This window comes from Amia ocellicauda, chromosome 8, assembly GCF_036373705.1.
Source record: "Amia ocellicauda isolate fAmiCal2 chromosome 8, fAmiCal2.hap1, whole genome shotgun sequence".
In the NCBI taxonomy this organism is placed as follows: domain Eukaryota; kingdom Metazoa; phylum Chordata; class Actinopteri; order Amiiformes; family Amiidae; genus Amia; species Amia ocellicauda.
In genome coordinates, this window is record NC_089857.1 from 42,316,529 (window position 1) to 42,335,074 (window position 18,546).

The following is an 18,546-nucleotide window of genomic DNA, read 5'->3' on the forward strand; positions in this document are numbered from 1 at the left end:
ACCGGGTCTGTCTCTTCTGCACTGATCTCATGAGGGAGGTAACTTGACTCTCTCAGGGTGTGTCTGCGTGTTTTCAGCCGTCCACAGCTGCCCTTCTTAGAAAATCCTCCCTCGCCCCTCAGATATGAGATTATTTCACTGTTAACCCTCCTTAGACGTTGCAGAGAGAAGACGTGCCTTTATCTGGTAGCAATTGTAAAAGACGCGCTTGCTATTTAACACAGTGTACCTGACCTTTCAATAGGAGTGATAGGATCTTTTTTATATTATTGCTTAATCACAACAATCAATAATTATTATAATATTTTGTGTGTAACATATTAGGGTATCTGGTACTAGATATAGTTTAGAATACTAAACCACCTGAGGAATTTGCAAGACACTGAGCTCAGCTCTTGTGTTTTATATTCAAGTGTCATCATACTGCATGTCATTAGGTCAGTGCTTGGAGAAATACATTCAAATAAAATAGTACGGTGGCTTCTACATTTTAACCTCACAGGAAAATGAATCGGCCAGCCTAATACATCGCACACCCCCCCCTCTCCACACACAGAATGACTAACAGATCTATTACTGTGTCCTCTGGGCTTTACAGTGAGAACAGGATTTCCAAAGAAAACATTGGCCAATAGGTGGCATTAAGATCTGAATGCGAGTCTAATTCAGGAGATGACATAAAAACGGACGGAAGGCCTGGTGGTTAAGTCCTGCAGGGTTGGCTCATACTGCGCTGTAGGTTGTGGTGCCCACGTTGAGACAAAGGTTGCCTGTTTTTAGCAGAAGTCTGAAAGGCATTATAGACTTTACAATTATAACGTGCTTCTGCCAGCTAGTCTCCTGCGTGTCATTTTGTTTCTGAGTTCAGGGTACAACCCCTGCATGATTCATTTATAAAGTACCTATTTGTGGATGCTCAAGATGACCTCAGTCAGTAGCAGTTGCTCGTGCAGTGAAGCTCAGCCGGATGCACTGGATTGCAGGCACCGTGGTGAAGGTATTCCTCCAGCCCCGCCTGTCTGTGTGGGTGGACCGAGGAGTGCAGGATTCACTTGGGATGCCTCGTCAGCTTTACACAAATCCTGCTCATATGACTCACCGATAGTGGTGCTAGCTTTTGTAAAATGCGTGCTAATCGTGTTTGGCTGGCAAGTTTCCTTATCAAGTTTCCGGTGGAAAGGAATCTGGCGAAAACGGAGGGAAAGGCGGCACCCGTTCTCGCATGCGTTCAAATCTGACTGCGCCTCGACAAAGTGTGGGCTAGGGATCTTTCCTGCTGCTCAGGGGACAGTATCGCCACACGTTGTCCTTTGAGATCCGCTCTGAATCAAGTCTCTTGGCTCAAAAGAGACACAAAACACCAACAAATAATACTGCAGGTCATCACCCCGGATTGTGACAGGATTCTAGGAAGGCAAACGCAAGGTTAACCAAGTTCTACAGAATCCACAGTATCTCATTTCTTACAGTGCTTTTGTTTGTTCCCCTCCCTGTGTATTAGTCACACTGTTGTTGTATTTTTTATCTTCTTCAATCTATCAGCGAAGATTAAAGCAGTCTTCAGCTGGGCCGGGCGTCTGTCGCCCACTGTGCGCTCTTGTAATTGCCCGGGGTGCCCCGCAGTGGGGTGCCAGTGTGCGGTGCGATCGCAGGGATGACGCAGAAATGGCTCTGTCTCTTGGAGCGGCGCAGCTAGATGTATCTGCCAAAGCGTAATCCAGTCATGCTCAGCGGCAAATGCTGAATTACTCCTGCGTACAGGTATCCAACAGACCAGCTCTTCTGCACTGTAATCGTCAGACACATTGCTAACAGGTCGGACCTTTTAGATTTAAATGTATTTTGTTATTTTTTTTAGTCCGCATCGACAACAAATGTCATAATCTGCCAAGCAATGCCCCCCTCCCACAAAAAGTATATTTGAGTTCAGGGAATCCCTGCTTTCAAAACTTGACTTTTTACTTTGGAGTTTGCATTTAAACTGCACCATATATGTAACCCAGTTAAACCAGTGATCTTTCTCTTCTCTAGCTCTCTCAAATGTGTGGTCTTTGTGCAAGTGAAGTGCAACTGAACTCATGATATGGTCCGCATGTTGTCCGTTGCTGAGCTCTTCAGCAGGGTGTTGTTTTGGGATTCGTAGAGATGAAATACAATCAGACCAGTGCTTTGTATCCTGGGTATTTTTAGTGCTGTTTATTCGAATAGTCAACAGGTGGCACTACAGTGTAATCTTTTTCACCCTGAAGCTTGACAAATGCTTTTAAACTTCAATACAGCAGTCGTCTGACATTTGGATTTATAAGAACACTCTTTTATTTTGTCCTTGTGAGTCATGTTTGGAAGTTTCTTTAATGCACTTTAGTTTTCACACCATTTTAAGTGGTACCGAAGTCTTAAAAACTCAAGAAAAACTTCCCATTGTTGTTTTTGTGTTCACACAGATTGGAAAAACATCATCTTAGGTTATGTTGCCATTTTGTAGAGAATATTTCAAAAGCAGAATCGCCTTTTTAAAATCCCCTTTTCCATGATATTTGAAAACTACAATCCTGGAACTATAAGCTATCTGCAGATCAAAGAGCGGCACCTTCACATCGGACTGTCTCCGGAGTGTGAAAAGGGAAGCGGGAACGTGTGATCCTCACTCTCCGGAGCCAGTTATCACATTAGTCATGACATTTAAAGGCCAGGAGACCCTGGAGCAGCGGGTGGCAGACATGAGCTTCCTAAATGGGTCTCTGGCACTGCAGGCCATGCTAAATCGTTAACATCTTTAAAAATGCAGTGAACCTAACTGATCGCTGCGAGCGCGGTTGATCCTATGTGTTTGACGTTGGCCTCTCAGATGTGTTACAGAGAGTTTTTCAGTTTAAACTGCACAGAACACCGCATCAGCGTTGTGTGTTTCTGATAAGACTGGTTATCACTGGATCCTTTGATTCCCAGTTCAGATCTCATCCGCTGTGCTTGTCAGCTGGTCAGAGTCGTATATCCTGTTTACTGTTGGTCACAGTGCCCTCAAGTCAGGGACAGTGTTATAGGCATGGCGAGGCATGGCCAATGTTAGATTGTCTCTTTCTGGTTAAGTTATGTGTTTAAATCACCCTTGATGCAGACGCACACACAGACACACGCACATAGACAAACACAGATGCACAATCTCACTTACATGCATGCACATACCATCACACACACAAAGACAGATGCACATCCAAAAATAAAAGTTGCATACATTTTCGCAGACTCATATTCCAAAAGTAACAATGCAGTTTGACATATTTAATCAAATTGTGTTTGGGGTCATTATTCAACTACATATCAAGAGTGCATGCTACCATATGTGCTTGTATGTGTTTTTATTTCAGTGCATCGAAATTAGAACCTCTGATTCAAATTAATGGACAGAAATTGATTTTAATGGACAGCAGTCTTGATGGAATAATTGTTCTGTTTTATCCTGTAATTTGTCGGCCCTCTGGGAAGCATTTCTAATTGCTCTTGAAGACAGTGATTTCAAATAGTTCAATTTAAGCTCGGCACGCACTGGGAAAGTGCAGTGGGACCATGTCTGATTAAGCCAAACGCATATTAAAAAATCATCAGAGCCAGAGTGACACACGGAAAAACAATCAAACGCTGTTGGTCTGTGTGAGTGAAGCCCGATGCAACACTACAGGTTAGCTTTAGCTGTGAGGCTCAAAAGCTATTTCATTTTCTTCACCAATTTGCCTTCAGGCAAAACACAAATGACTTGGGATTGCGCAGAACCAGTTTTTATTTGTGCTTTACCAGACTGGTATAAACTAATTGTGTGACACAGGTCATTCATAAGAACATAAGACAGTGTCCAATCGAGAGGAGGCCATTCGCCCCATCCTGCTCGTTTGGTGTCCATTAATAACTAAGTGATCCAAGGATCCTAGCCAGTCTGTTTTTGAATGATCCCAAATTGTCTCTTCAGCCACATCGCTGGGGAGTTTGTTCAGATTGTGACGCCTCTCTGTGTGAAGAACTGTCTCCTGTTTTCTGTCTTGAATGCCTTGAAGCCCAATTTCCATTTGTGTCCCGGGTGCGTGTGTCCCTGCTGATCTGGAAAAGCTCCTCTGGGTTGATGTGGTCGATGCCTTTCATGTTTTGAAGACTTTCCTTGTCATTGTTAACAGACCAAGAGGTTAAAACTTCTTATTACATTCCTATTTGCCCGTAACTGTTTAACTCATTAGTTAAATGTGAAGAACTACATTTAAAAGCCGTATTCGTTCCACTTTGCCACTGTTAAAAACTACAATTACCAACAAAACCAAGCAAAAAGATAAAATAATGAAGTGACAAGAAAAAGGTGACGGATTTGTGTTGTGTAACTCCACTGAACTATTTATTAAACACAAATGTACATCTTGTGAAACTTGCATCACCAGCATTTAAATCTCCTGAAATGTTGCAGTTTAACTGAAGAGTTTTTAAATCCTGACAATTCTGTGCATGTGGGATACACAAGATGTGAGTTATGCGACTGGTTTGAAAATGCTGCTCTATCTCACATGGGATGTCTAATCATTCCTGAGGAAACATTTGTGTTAGATGTAGGCTGCGTTTTGGTGGGATGTTGAAACCTTAAGAGCCACAATGTATGAGGTGCAGGAAACGGGTGCAACGCAGCAAGCACAGGATTGTGTCGTTTGTCCCAGGTATGGCTTTCAGAAAGAAATTGGATCGATTTTAATAGCAGTAACCCTGGTGAAAACTCCTGCCCATTTCCACTCTTCCCGTTGAGGAAAAATCATCCACTGTGAGGGCGGGAGGTGACGAATTAATTGAAAGATTTGACGGAAATCAATTAACACAATGATTAAAAAAAAAAAGAAAAATTATAGGTTAGGATGATCTGATTTTGACATTATTGCTAATATAATGTGAAAGAGCTGTTTTTGAAGAGTATCATCGACTCTTATCGCCCGTGGGTTTTTAATTAACCCACTTCTGATTGGGGAGATCGCATTTTTATACACCGGGAAGGCAGATTGTACACCGTGGTCTCTGAAGTACGTTGACTCTTGCCTTCATAAATGACTGACTCTTCTGTGACCTCCTGACCTCATAGCCGCACACGTATTGCATCGAGAGGCGAATTGGAAACTGCTTTAACTATGGCACGCTTTTTGTGACGCATGTCCCCCTGAAGGAGGTGGCAGCCGTTCTCTACCTGACTGAGTGGTGTCTAATACAGGATTGTTTAATATCGCTGTGATAATGAAGAGTGTAATATGGAGCTAAGGGAATTAAAAAGTGATATAAAATGTTGAAAACAAGTGTCATCCCACTAGAGTCTTTGCTCTCAGCAGCGTCATCCCATTATTTGTTGTATCTAACCTGACTGAGACGGCAGTTCGGCTAATTTTGATATTTAATTTTTCATTGCATCCACTGATTACTCTTTAAAGTCGCAGTTCGCTTTGTATCAGCTCTTGAAAATATGCTGTGGGGTTCAGATTTAAACGCATTAACGTTTTTAATTCAATCCTTTTTTCATTCGGGGAAGGAGGTAGGGGGTGTTGGAACAAGCAGCGGTTTATTTTTGTTTGCACACGTGTTTGGACTCACAGATCCCCAGATTCGCAGACTCTGTAAGTGAACTTCCTTCTCGCCGCCCTGTGCCCTGACCTGACCTCTGCTCTCTTCCCACTGCAGCGATGCTGGGCTGAAGGACGTGCTGTCGGACTGGGACTCGGAGATGGGCAGCACGGAGCTGCTGAAGGGCAGCACTGACACGCTCAACAACAGCAGCAAGAGCGACCTGGATGCCGCGCGCAGGCTGGCCCGGCGCCTCTACCACCTGGAGGGCTTCCGGCGCTCGGACGTGGCAAAGCACTTGGGGAAAAAGTGAGTGTGGCCAAGGCTGTGTCCGCTTTTACAGCACCCGCCTGCTAAGGATGCTAATTGGGAGGGCCAGAAACTGTGCCGTCAAAGTGTTTCCTCAGGGTCGTGTATGATTTATCCTGTTGGCACGCACGCACGCACGCACGCACGCACACAGTTTGCACAGCTGGAGAGAGAGAGAAAGTAAAGGACTTTTTTTGGAAGGGCATTTAACAGGAACTTTCTAAAATAACTGCTATAAAATAGGTGTAATTTGTTTCCCTGCTTATCTTATGGATCGTATCGAACCATTTTGTCCTAACCAAGCCGTGGAATGGGTTTGCAGTCCTGGGGTTTGCTGGTGCCACACTTTAGACCTCCTTTTATACCGAGCAAAGACAAGAACATAAGAAAGTTTACAAACGAGAGGAGGCCATTCTCCCCATCGTGCTCGTTTGGTGTCCATTAATAAGTGATCAAGGATCCTATCCAGTCTGTTTTTGAATGTTCCCAAATTGTCTCTCCATCCACATCGCTGGGGAGTTTGTTCAGATTGTGACGCCTCTCGGTGTGAAGAAGTGTCTCCTGTTTTCTGTCTTGAATGCCTTGAAGCCCAATTTCCATTTGTGTCCCCGGGTGCGTGTGTCCCTGCAGATCTGGAAAAGCTCCTCTGGGTTGATGTGGTCGATGCCTTTCATGATTTTGAAGACTTGGATCAAGTCCCCACATAGTCTCCTCTGTTCCAGGGTGAAAAGGTTCAGGTCCTCAGTCTCTCTGAGATAGGAGCTCCAGTTCAATGCATCCTCCTCACCCGGTCCTCTGACTCCAGTCGAGCGGGAATTTAATACTAATCGAGATCTGTGTGAGACTCTGTGCTTGATCAGTCAATTTTTGACTTGTGCTTAAATGCGGTCTTCTTGTTTTGGCTGTTCTAGCTGATCTCATAATCTCAGCTGATACGTGAAATATCAGCTTTTCTAACTTTGAATAATTAATGTTTTTTTCTCTCATTCTTCTTCTTAAAAGAGCAAAAAGTAAATTTGTTTCTGCCCCCAGACCTTTAATCATCTGCTTTAAAGTGCATTCCTTTCCCAGTTTTCTTCCACTCGCAGCCAGTGCTGGCTCTGTGCTGCTCAGAGTGTGTGGGCAGGACAGCCGCGTCTCCACCGCGGCCCTCGATATCGCGACCCCGCGGGTCCGTGCTCTCTCTGAGTCACGGCACCAGGCAGCCCCCGGCTCGGGGCCCTAATCCATTTGCCGAGCCGTCACCGTCCTCTACTCCCACGGGAAATAAAAAACCACCCTGTTAGGATAATTCCCTCAATTTCTCACATCTTCAGCCCTTTATCGAGTACAGAATCCGAAGCCAAGCTCTAAGGGATAGTTATAATGCGTTTTCTTTAATACTGTTGTGTCCCCAACGAGGAGAATGACGCCCAGCTGTTTTTTTTCTGTATTGCTTCTGTTTTAACTCCGCTGCCCAGCTGTGTGTGTTGCCTGGCTTTGCTTTTATCATCCCAAATGTGGGTTCAACATGATTGGCTAAGATTAATGCTATACCTTGAACATTTTAATTCTTAGTTACCTCTCTTGGCTCTTGTTGCTTGTTTTATTTCCCAGACTAACTCCTGTAACTATAGTTTCAATGTGTTCAATCTGCTTAAACCATCATTTGTGTTTAGAAATTGTATACAAATTAAGAAAGCTGATGGGGATCTGAAGGATGCAAGATAAATCCTTGTATCCTCATCTTTTTCTTGCCTGAAGAACCTCCCTCTGTACACGGTTTTCTAATCAGTGTAACTAGGTCTGTTCTCTCTTTGGTGAGTAGGTGGGAGACCAAAACCGACTCCCCTGCTTTTGTTCCACAGTGTCAGTCCTGATGAATTAGTTTAGCAGAGAAATCCCACACAACACTCCTGTGCTCCAGCACCACGTTGGCGCTTTGCTCTGTTGAATTAAAGAAAGACAAATGAATACAACAACCGCACAGCCTGCATTTCAAACCGTGTGTCTTGTATGCTACTTGAACAGGGAAGACTGCCTCAGACTTTCTCATGGCACGCATTTGCTGCAGAAGAGGCAGTTTCTGTTGTTGGGATGCCAGGGTGTTTAGCTTTGCCATGCTCAGATTGAGGAGAATTGCATAATCTTTCTGCAGCCCCCAGTCCTGGACATCCACACTGCAAGAATATAGTGCCTGATCGCTTGGGTCACACTACAGGTTCGACCGTGAGTGTCCTGCAATTTTATTTTGTGGCCTGTTATTCAGATGAAAAGCGTTAAGCCTGTTCTTAAACGGACTGGGAGGCGCTAGAGTGCAATCGCTGTCTAATGCCCAAGGTTAGGTGTGTTCAGAGTGAAGCTGGTCAGGGGTGGTCCTCTCTGTTGAGAAGAGAAGGAAGGGCCTTTTGTGGGGGTCCGGCACAACGCATGTGGATTCGTCCTCTCGTGAGATGCCTTGCTTCCAAGGCTTTCATTTTGTTTGTTTGTTTGTGTGTGTGTGTGTGTGTGTGTGTGTGTGTGTGTGTGTGATGCATACAGAGCATTTGATTCTCAAACCCACCGTGATTAAAAAGCTGTGGATAAAAGTCATGGCCTCCTCAATAATACATTAGTATAATATCAAAAGCACAGTAGGCCTCAGGCAACAACACAATCCCTGACTCTGGTGAGATGTTCTCACTCTCATCTTTAGCTGAGCCTGGCGATAATGTGATATCGAGACCTCTGGCCCCACGACCGGGCTCTGCTGGGCGGGTCACCGGACCGTTGCTCCACGTTCTCACTAAACGAGCCTGTTTGTGCTTCGCCCACAGCAACGAGTTCAGCAAGATGGTCGCCGAAGAGTACCTCAAGTTTTTTGAATTCACTGGAATGACTCTGGACCAATCTCTGAGGTGAGTCTCATGTCTCATTATTGCGGGAGTTTCGTTCTGTTGCAGGTCTCTCTCTCTCTCCCTCTATCCCCCTGCCGAGGGCTTAGATTTGTATTTTAGAGGAAAGCGATGCCTGCGCGGAGTACGGCAGTGTTTGCTCGAAGTCCAAGAGAGGTGTGTGGGCGCGGGAGAACTGGGACTCAGTCCTGCCCAGGAACGATAACCCTGCAGGGTTAACAATTTTAAATGAGCCCAAAAGACAGAATTTAAACCAGACGGGACAAGCTGGTCAAATACTGTCAGTGTTTGATGAAATTGGGTTTCCAACAGTCCAAACCGCTGTCGTTAAAGAGGAAAAGAGCAACTGTTTTGTTTTGTAAGCTGTAGATAACTATGATATAGGTGCTCAGTAATTGACTGCATTTCATGTGAAGATTAATTTGGCGTTGTGTTCATTTGCAAAAGAAAGCCTGCCATGCTTTCTTGTTGCATATTTTAACAGTCTTCTGTCCTGTGTTTCAAAGCTGTCAGCTGAACAAACAGAGATAACAGCTCTATCTGAGGCACGGAGGCAGTGTGGGGGTGTAGATACACATTCAGTCTGGGGGGGAAAAGAAAAAGCTAGAGAGAAAAATAAAAAAACAACCCTAAAAAACTAAAAAAAATCTAACATGCTGTAGAAATCGAGGTTATGCCATTTCTTTCAGCTGCAGAATATCCATTATGAAAACAACTGCACATTTAATGTTGTTTTTTTAAGAATGGAAACCTACAGAAACATTCGGTCGCGGTATTATTCTGTTGTCTCTGTGTACCTGCGTGGGAGGTCTTGAAAACTAGCTGTAAACGTTTAGCACAAATACAATATGAACAGAAATAAACACACCACAGCCGGTCATTTTTTAAAAACAATAAATACAAACATGATATCCTTGAAGTATATGGTTTCATTCTCATAAAATGACTGTTCTGTTGTTATTATACAATGTTTTGCACTTTTTACATGTATTTACTTGTCATTTTACCGATTGGTTTCCTGTTGGTTCAACGTGTCTCCACTGTGCTTTCGCACACTTGACCATGGGCGTGCAGTTTTCTCTCATAGGCCACGGGTTATTCATGGACCAGTTTAGTAAATCACAGGGAAGATTAATTAGATTAACCCATAGGAAACCTGTCAGTCTATAGCAGTGGTTTTCAAACCAGTCCTGGAATACCCTCTGCCCTGCTGGTTTTTGTTCCAACCGAGGTCTTAATTACTTAATGTAATGGTATATTGCTTTGTTAGATCAATTAAGTATTCAATTAAGCAATTAAGACCTCAGAACAAAAACCAGCAGGGCAGGGGGAACTCCAGAGCTGAGGTAGAAAGTCCCTGGGTTTCAGGATTGTACTGGGACTTCCCACGTCCGCTCTCGCTCTCCACGACTCGAGCTCTGCACACGCTCAGTCACCTGGTTCTGAGGTCTTTTCCACTCGTACTTGCAAGTGGTGGGTGGCAAATGATAAATCATTGTGTCTGTGGTGGTAAAAGCCAGCTTATAAAAGATATTATACTAGTGCTTCTGTGTCCCATAAGATATCTAAGCTGGGGTGAATGATATTTATAATGTAAGACTTCTCTTCTGTCTGATGATTTATGTAGTGCAGAATTTCCTGCAATTGAATTTAAGCCTAAGATTGCCTGCACAGGGAGATCTTCACAAATCTGTTGGTGCCGTTTTTAGTTTAAATGCACACTTACAATACAGTTTGTGTATTTAGTCAAAAGGGCTTTTCAGATGTATGCACATTCATCAGATGCTACCCAGAGCTCACTTATGGCTGTGAAACCTGGTCACAACATGCAAAATTGTTACAGAACAAAAATGGACGGATCCAAGAACAAACATGATGTGACATAATTGAAAGAGTAAAAACGTTAAAATGGTAATGGGTCGGACACACCGCAAGAAGAACAGATCAAAGATGGACAAAGGAAGCTATTGAATGGATCCCAAGAGAGGAAAGAAGATCCAGAGGAAGACCTCATAAAGGAAGAAATCATGAACTTTGCAGGCGTGACTTGGAAAAGAGAAGCTGTAGATCGGAGCGAGTGGAAACATTGTGCTATAATGCAGTTTGAGCATAATATGTGTTAAGAGTGCCAATTTCCACTTTTATTTGTGTTTTTTTTGTTCATTGTCCCTTTTGTTTTCTTTTCCACAGGCGCTTCCTGAAAGCTTTTGCACTAATGGGTGAAACCCAGGAGAGAGAGAGGGTTTTAATCCACTATTCCAATAGGTACTATCAATGTAACCCTACCACCATTTCCTCACAAGGTACTGATCTCTACTGTTCAGAACGTAGTTACAATAAAAACATCATGTCTGTGATAATTACATACAATGTTAATGAAAGCCTTTTTACATTTGGTTATACACAGCAGGAGTTTTTTTGCTCTGTTCAGTTATTGTCTGTATATTTTTATACCTCCTCAGAATATAATGTAGCTCCAGAGGTTACTGTAGTTCATTACTAAACAGGTAAACAGTTTGAGGTGAAACAACTGAAAGTGATGCAGAACAGATTTACAGCATCATAAGAAAGGAGTTAAATTACAGGGAGAAGCAGATGTTATTTAGATCAGGTGTTCCCAATCCTACAGGAACCCCTACTCTGCTGGTTTTTGTTCCAAACGAGCTCTCAATTACTTAATTGAGCCCTTAATTGAAGTAACAATCTGCTTAGATTTGACTTTTTAAATTGTGTAATAAAACAGTTGGTTCTTTTAATAAAGTTGTTTATACAATTCCGTTCTTAACTTAACCCCCCCCCCACTGTTTGAAACAGTTAAAAGGCTCTGATTTAGGAAATTATTAGTTCAATTAAGGGTTCAATTAAGAGAGCTTGGATGGAACAAAAACAGTGTTGGGAACCCTTGATCCCGTAGGATCAGATTTACTAATATAAGGGAGAGCTTGCATGAATAAATGTCATTGATCCTTGTCTTTGTGGAGGCTCTGAAATCAAGCAACATAGCAGTCAGTAATGCGTCTTACACTTTGCCCTCTCTGAATGTCACGCATTTGAATGACTTGATGAACAAAGGACACCCAATTATCAGAACCAGCTTTTATAAAGGTTATGCAAAATAATTGACTGATTTTAGCCGCCTCTGTGTGTAACATTGGGGTTCGATCGCACGGTATCTGTGACAACAAGATTCAAACAGTACATTCGCAGGCTGGAGGTTCGACAAACGGTTGTTTCTTAGCAACTGAAGCTGATATTGCAGGTTCATCGTGCGTCTTCGGGTTTTTGACGGAGAATCAACTTGCATGAAATGTTGAAGGCCTAGACAAGATCGAAGCTTTGACCTACGCACACATGGCAAATTACAGTCCTGTGCAAGATATTTGATGTACTGGATACAAAAACCCAAATAAAGGCTTGTAGTTACTTATAATAATTGTCAATCAGCAACAAAGTTTTGGATGTAATTTTATTGTGACCTTGTTGGCTGCCTGAGATATTGTTTATGCCATAGACCTAAAAACACAAACGGACCTGTTCTATTCTGTGGGAAAGTAAAGTTGTGTAGCAGTGCAGCGCAGGGGAGGGGTTATTGTGGAGCCGTCCATTGTGTCTGCAGGGATTCGTTTGTGCCGCTGAATCACCGCCCGCGTCTCCTCGAACTGCTGTCTAATGAATCAGTTTGCCGACAGTGAACTGAAGTTGTGCTGCGGAGAGAAGACCTCGCACATCTGGCTCACTCTCACCGTTTTAATTGATCTCGTCCTGCAGATGGAGTTCATTGCCTTACTTGTGCGTTGATGCTGCTAAACACCGACCTTCATGGCCACGTAAGTATTTAATTAAAGGCTTTTCAGATACAGCACGAAACGGCTTATAATTACCATCACTGCATCATTTATCATAACCGTACAGAACTCTTTAAAGATCAGTTTCTCATTGTGTTTTGAAGTCTAATGCCCTCTAATATAACTCAGCGGGGGTCCACTAGGTGGCAGCGTCTTTTCCCAGTAGGATTACCCTCCATTCCCTGCTCTAATTGACTGCTGTGTTACTACTAAACTTGACTCTCTCTGGCAGACATTGAGATGTATCCGGATACCCAGCCCGCAGTGTTTACACAGGCTCGCCTGAGGCACGGCTAATCGTATAAACACTCGTTTACCAGACCCCTGGCCTCCGTTCGACAGCCCACTTTAATCGGATTGAAAGCAGCTCCATTTCTCGAGTCTTGCTAGAGTCAACAATGATACAGTGTCTGGCATCGTGGGGCTTGGTCTTGCACTAAACATCTACTACTTGAGCACTTTAAAAGTCATATTCGAGTCCTTATTCTGTGTCTCTGTTGTAACATGGGAGTGGAAGAGACCCCGGCGCCTGGTTACTTCTGTCCCTGTGGTTTTTTCCCTCTTGAAGCTTGTTTGTCCACAGAAGTCGTGCTCTCACTGCCCGAACATCCTGCCCCTGTGTCTCTGGCTCAAAGTCTTTAATCACCCTGTCGCTCCGTGATTCACGTCTTACTCTTCCAAGACGACCCTTTCCTTCCAACTCCATCGCCTGTCTCCTGCTGAGGTCAAGTGTCAAGGCACAGCTAGTGACCTGTCCTTCCCTGCAGGGGTCTACCGTAGTGCTGCACAGTAAAACCCAGGGCCACTTTAATTGTACTAATGTCAAAACGGCTTCATTCAACACTTAGAGGTAGAGCAACCGATCTTTACTAACCAGACTTGACCCGAGTCGAGACAGTCTGTATAACGGTGTCCTCTTCCAGTACAAGACGAGGATATCAGTCTGTAATTATGTGACTGACCGCATCAGACCCGGGGGGGGGGTCATTTGCAGTCCCTGGTGCAAATTTTATGTTATTATGTTTATTGTGTAAATGTATTTTTTAGATAGGCTATTCAAGTATTATTCATATTATTATTGTTTTAAACTGCATGCTGCTTTTTTCTGTTGGGACTGTAATTGCACGCAAGTTCGCATGCAAATTACTAACCGAATCTTTTGCATATTTCCTTCCTGTGAATGTTTCGTTCTTCTTTGCCGGATCTTCTGCCTGTGCCTATTTTACTTACTAGGTGGTAAGTTGGGTTTTCCTTTTTTTCTTATTTCCTTTTTTTTATTTATTTTGCTCCTTCCTTCACAATGTGTTGAGAAAAATGTCAGATTTAACTGAAAGATGAGAGCCTGGCAGTTGAAAACCGCTTCTTGTTTGAGACTTTCCCACACACGTCTGTTTATTGTGAGAGGCTCGTCTGCAGTCCCCCTTGGTTTATTTTGCTAGCTTGATTTGTACCTTTCTCGGAGAGCATTGCTTATTTATTATCATTATTAGACCTATAAATTCGGATCCTACGAGGTGGGAACCATCTCACCGTTTTAAAAGAGTACGTTTGAGAGGCATCAGTTGTTTGTTTTTCCTCACCTCGGGTGGCAACTCACTGACCAGAAAACATTGTGTCGTCTGCTTTACCCTACAGATATCACTGATAGAAAAGGAGTTTTCTAGAGGTTTCTTAATGAGAGGTGCATGAGACCCAATATATAAATACATAAAAATGCTTTGCGGCATGGTGTTCTGTTAGAGTCCCTTGCCAGTTTGAACATTTGCTGCCGCTGCCCACCTACAAACTCGGCTTATGTTGGCAGGATTTCCATAATCACTGAAGAAAAAACTGCCGTCTGGTGCGGATTGAGATTCCAGCGACTGCCTTCTGCATTTGAGAATAACAGCGCGCCTGTGAAAGCCTGTGTGCTTGACAGGGGCGTGTGTTGTCTTGCGCGCTGCGGTTAGTGGAGTTGTGGAGGTCGTGAAACACCCCTATCGTTAGAAGCAAATAGTGCATGGCCACAATGCCCGCTTCTGCTTGTGTGAGATCAGCCAAAAGGGATTTACACACACAGATCTGTTTTATAAACTGTACTGGAGTCAGGAGAGGGATGAGTTTGGGAGCAGCGTCCTCCTGGAAAAGGTATTGCTTCCTGGACGGCTTGTGAGCAGCATTACCACATCCTGTGGGATTTTGCTCCGGCCTTCGGGTCAACTGAGGATATTCAGAAACGCTCGCCCACAGTCAACGTCACTCGCCCACCTAAATCAAAATAAAGCCCTTACCTTTCATTTGAATAACTGAAACCATGTATCTGTTCAATGCTGTAACTAATATTTACATTTTACAAGCACGTTACATTGAAGCTTTAAAAAATGACAGCAAGTGGTTTAGTTCTAAACAGTAAATTGTGTTTATGGAGAATGTAGAAGCGCATGCTGTAAATAATGCCATAAAAAACTAGAAACAAGATCAACAGGAAACCGATTTTATAAACAGTTTACCCGAATAAGGGGGATGTTTAAAATCTCAATAATAAGATGTCCGTATATGGATTCAGCTATCAATAGTATGAAAAGTGCTTTGAGATGTTTTACAGCAACAATATTCAACCTTCAACATGCCCACCAATTAGTAACAGAAATGTTTACTCCACTTTAAAATCAAGGTGTGTGTGTTGTGTGTGTGTTGTGCGCACATTATTGTATGATTTATTAACGTATATATCAGCTGTAAAATCCATCCTGCCGATTGGGTTCAATTAGGCCTTGAAAGTGTGATTGATAGTTGTTACGTTTCATATTAATACAGTGATAAATTTTTCTGATTTATTGCAGAATATCGGAAAGAAGATGACCTGCCAAGAGTTCATCAACAACCTGGACGGACTCAACGGAGGCCAAGATTTCCCCCGAGACCTTCTGAAGGTAGGGGTCAAGAAGCCAAATCATCCTCATAAGATGGTCAGACTGTAATGCAGCCCTGTTGACTGAGGGAGAAACAAGGCGAGCGACAAAGAAATACAAATAATCCTTAAGCTCACCGCCTTGAAAGGAGACCCTTTTTATTAGCGACGGTAACCAAACGCCGTTTTAATCCACCATCATCAAAAGACCATCTGATCCCTTGCGCTGTGCACGCTGACTTATCTTTGCTATTCAGCTTACACTAACCTGATATTTGTACACCTGATATTCTGTATGACCAGCAACCAAAGGACAATAACTTTCTACGGCGCAATAATTAGAGGTATCGGAGGCCTGGCATCGCGACTCGGCTGACGGCTCACGTGGGGAAACCGAGAGGAAAGATATTGAGATGTGCAGGAGGTGAGGGGAGCCTGTGACAGACGTCGTGGATATTTTTAGGTCTACGTCCTAGTATCAACATCAAACCTGGTAGTTTAATTATACAAGTCTTGCAACTAATAAGTGTCACTTGATTTACTGTAATGCAAGGGGAAAACAATAATGTCTCCGAATCTTTCACCGAATAATTAGAAATCCGTACACAGCTCGGTCGGCCGGCCGGCTGTCACAGAACTGTCACTCGGTCCACAGAAACACGTACAGTGTTCTTTGACTGAAGCCGTATCCATCATTGTTTGTACCGATTTGTTTCCCAGGGTAAACTTATCACACGTTTTTGGCAGCTGCAGATTTCAGAACCTGTATTTAATAGATTGTGAAAGTTTCCTGAAGTAAACGACTGAAACAACACATGCGTTTAAACATGTTTTTGAAAGTAAATGGCTTGAAATGCACATTTTGTTTACTCCTTTCATGGATCTGTAACACTGAATCTGAATACGAGAGAGAGAGAGAGAGAGAGAGAGAGAGAGAAATGGACTGCTCCACAGTTCCCCCTCCAAAAAAACCTTTATGCAGTTTGAAACAAACGGACAAAAAAGTTTTTGTACCGAGGTGTTTTCAAACAATGCAATGAAAGCTGTATCAATTCATGCATTTCCACCTCAATTTTTCCATTTACTCCAACTCATAAGAATTCACCTCTGTACACAATTCCATCCAGGGTCAGCTCCTCAATCTTCAAAAGATTGATCCTGGCTTTGGGTTGAAAACGATGTTTTTGTGCCACAGGTGTGCCAGCGCCATGCTCTCACCAGCGATTGAACTTTACCTGCCCCTTCCAAAGGAGGGTGTTTTGCGTGTGCGTTTGTGTGTATGTGTCTCTCTTCTGTGTTAAGGACCTCTTCTGTCAGATACTGTTCAGGAATTTTGTTGGCCTGGCATTTCATTATAAGAAACATAAGAAAGTGTCCAGTCGAGAGGAGGCCGTTCGACCCATGGTGCTCGTTTGGTGTCCATTGATAACTAAGTGATCCAAGGATCCTATCCAGTCTGTTTCTGAATGTTCCCAAATTGTCTCTTCAGCCACATCGCTGGGGAGTTTGTTCAGATTGTGTAAGATGTGCTCAGAGTCCGGTGTTCACAAGCCCACATGATCAATGCAAACTATTTCCCAATCCCCTCCTGACTCTGCAGAAAGTCGTGCACCAGACGCTTGGTGCTCTGTGATTCGGTCCTGTTAATCGCTGCGTCCGCGCTTCAGTGACCTGAGATTACACTCGCTATCGGCTCTAGACATAAATGATCATAAGGGGGATTTCTGTTCTGTAACTAAGCGTTTTATGGCAGGTAATTATCCGGTCGCATCATCCACCTCATCAAAGCGCTTAGCTGTGCGTCTCATAGGGAATCGCTGCGGTGTCCCAGGGGGAGCGGGCCACCTGCTGTGTTTCTGTATAAAATGTTGCAGGATGTTTTGTTTTGCAGGGTTTTCTTTTCTTAGGTTCACACTTTGTACGTTTACCATTTGATATCTACAAAAAAAACCTTAACTGTTAGCACTGGGTCTACAAAAACAACAACCACAAAATCCCTTTATTCCCACGACAGCTTGTGTGTGTCAAAAATGAGCGTGGCAGTGTATTTAAACTGTTCACACAGCATCTCTCGCTCAGGATCCGGTTTCGGCAGGAAGATCGTAGACGTTTCCATTACGGTAATGGGGTCCCTCTGGTCAGAGGTGGACGGGGGGGTTATTGTAAGTTAACGTTGATTATGCAAACCTCTGGGGAAGAACTTGAAGCCAGCTTGAAGTCTTTAGTCGTGCCATGTCAGTATTTATTGTCCAGTATTTGGTAGAAATCCTAAACCAGAGAGCTCAGCCTCGCCTTGAGGAGTAGGTGGGAGAGGAGGATATTACCACAGGAATGCGTTGTTAACTGGTTATTTGTTCTGTACATTCTCCCCTGCTTGTTAGTCTCTCTCTCTCTCTCTCTCTCTCTACGCGGTCAGGCTGTACACCAGAAGGACGCTCTTGTACGTGAGCCCAGAACGACCCTGTGAGATTCTGAGAACTTGCTGACTTGGAGCAAGAGCAAGGGCTGTGTGTGCCAAGCCGACGTTAATAAGAGATGATAAAATACCTCCCTTCGAATAAAAAACAAACAAACCACACACACAAAAATTAAAACACCTCGCAATCACACCAATTTCCGACAGCCCCTGGGCTTGGCATCCGCCGTTGTTGGCTCAGAGCTTGGCCAAATGGTGGGCCCTGCAGCTTTCCAACAAACACAGCCTGCGGTGGAGAGACGCGTCCTCCGTGCCCACTCTGAAGGGCTCCTCGCCAGCGGGAGACTGAAACGTCCCCTCGTCTCTGTCGTGTCGTTTTGTGTCAGTTCTGTGGATTTGATAGGGAAGCATGTAGCGTTCTTCGAATCAAAGCGTAACTCTAATCGCAGTAATAGTCTATTTTTATTAATATAAGCGGCTAAAAAGAAATAAAACCTACAGGCATAAAATAAGGGATCAATACACGCGTGCTTTGCAATGTTTCTGGATGCGTGTGCTTTGAAACGGACTCTGTGGCCCACTGAGGGGTCTTTTGAGCATTATTATGTAACTGCAACACAAACATGGCAACTTGATTAG

General features: G+C 43.6%; 1 protein-coding gene across 2 annotated transcripts in view; it reads left to right on the forward strand.

The window, feature by feature from the left end:
- Positions 1-18,546, forward strand: part of psd3l (pleckstrin and Sec7 domain containing 3, like) — a 136,524-nt gene that overhangs the window by 62,047 nt on the left and 55,931 nt on the right. For both annotated transcript variants that reach the window (XM_066711490.1, XM_066711491.1), the window contains 5 exons: positions 5,692-5,883; positions 8,679-8,759; positions 10,947-11,059; positions 12,525-12,583; positions 15,424-15,513. In XM_066711490.1, coding sequence (XP_066567587.1) covers positions 5,692-5,883; positions 8,679-8,759; positions 10,947-11,059; positions 12,525-12,583; positions 15,424-15,513 — 535 coding nt within the window. The remainder of the gene's footprint in view (positions 1-5,691; positions 5,884-8,678; positions 8,760-10,946; positions 11,060-12,524; positions 12,584-15,423; positions 15,514-18,546) is intronic.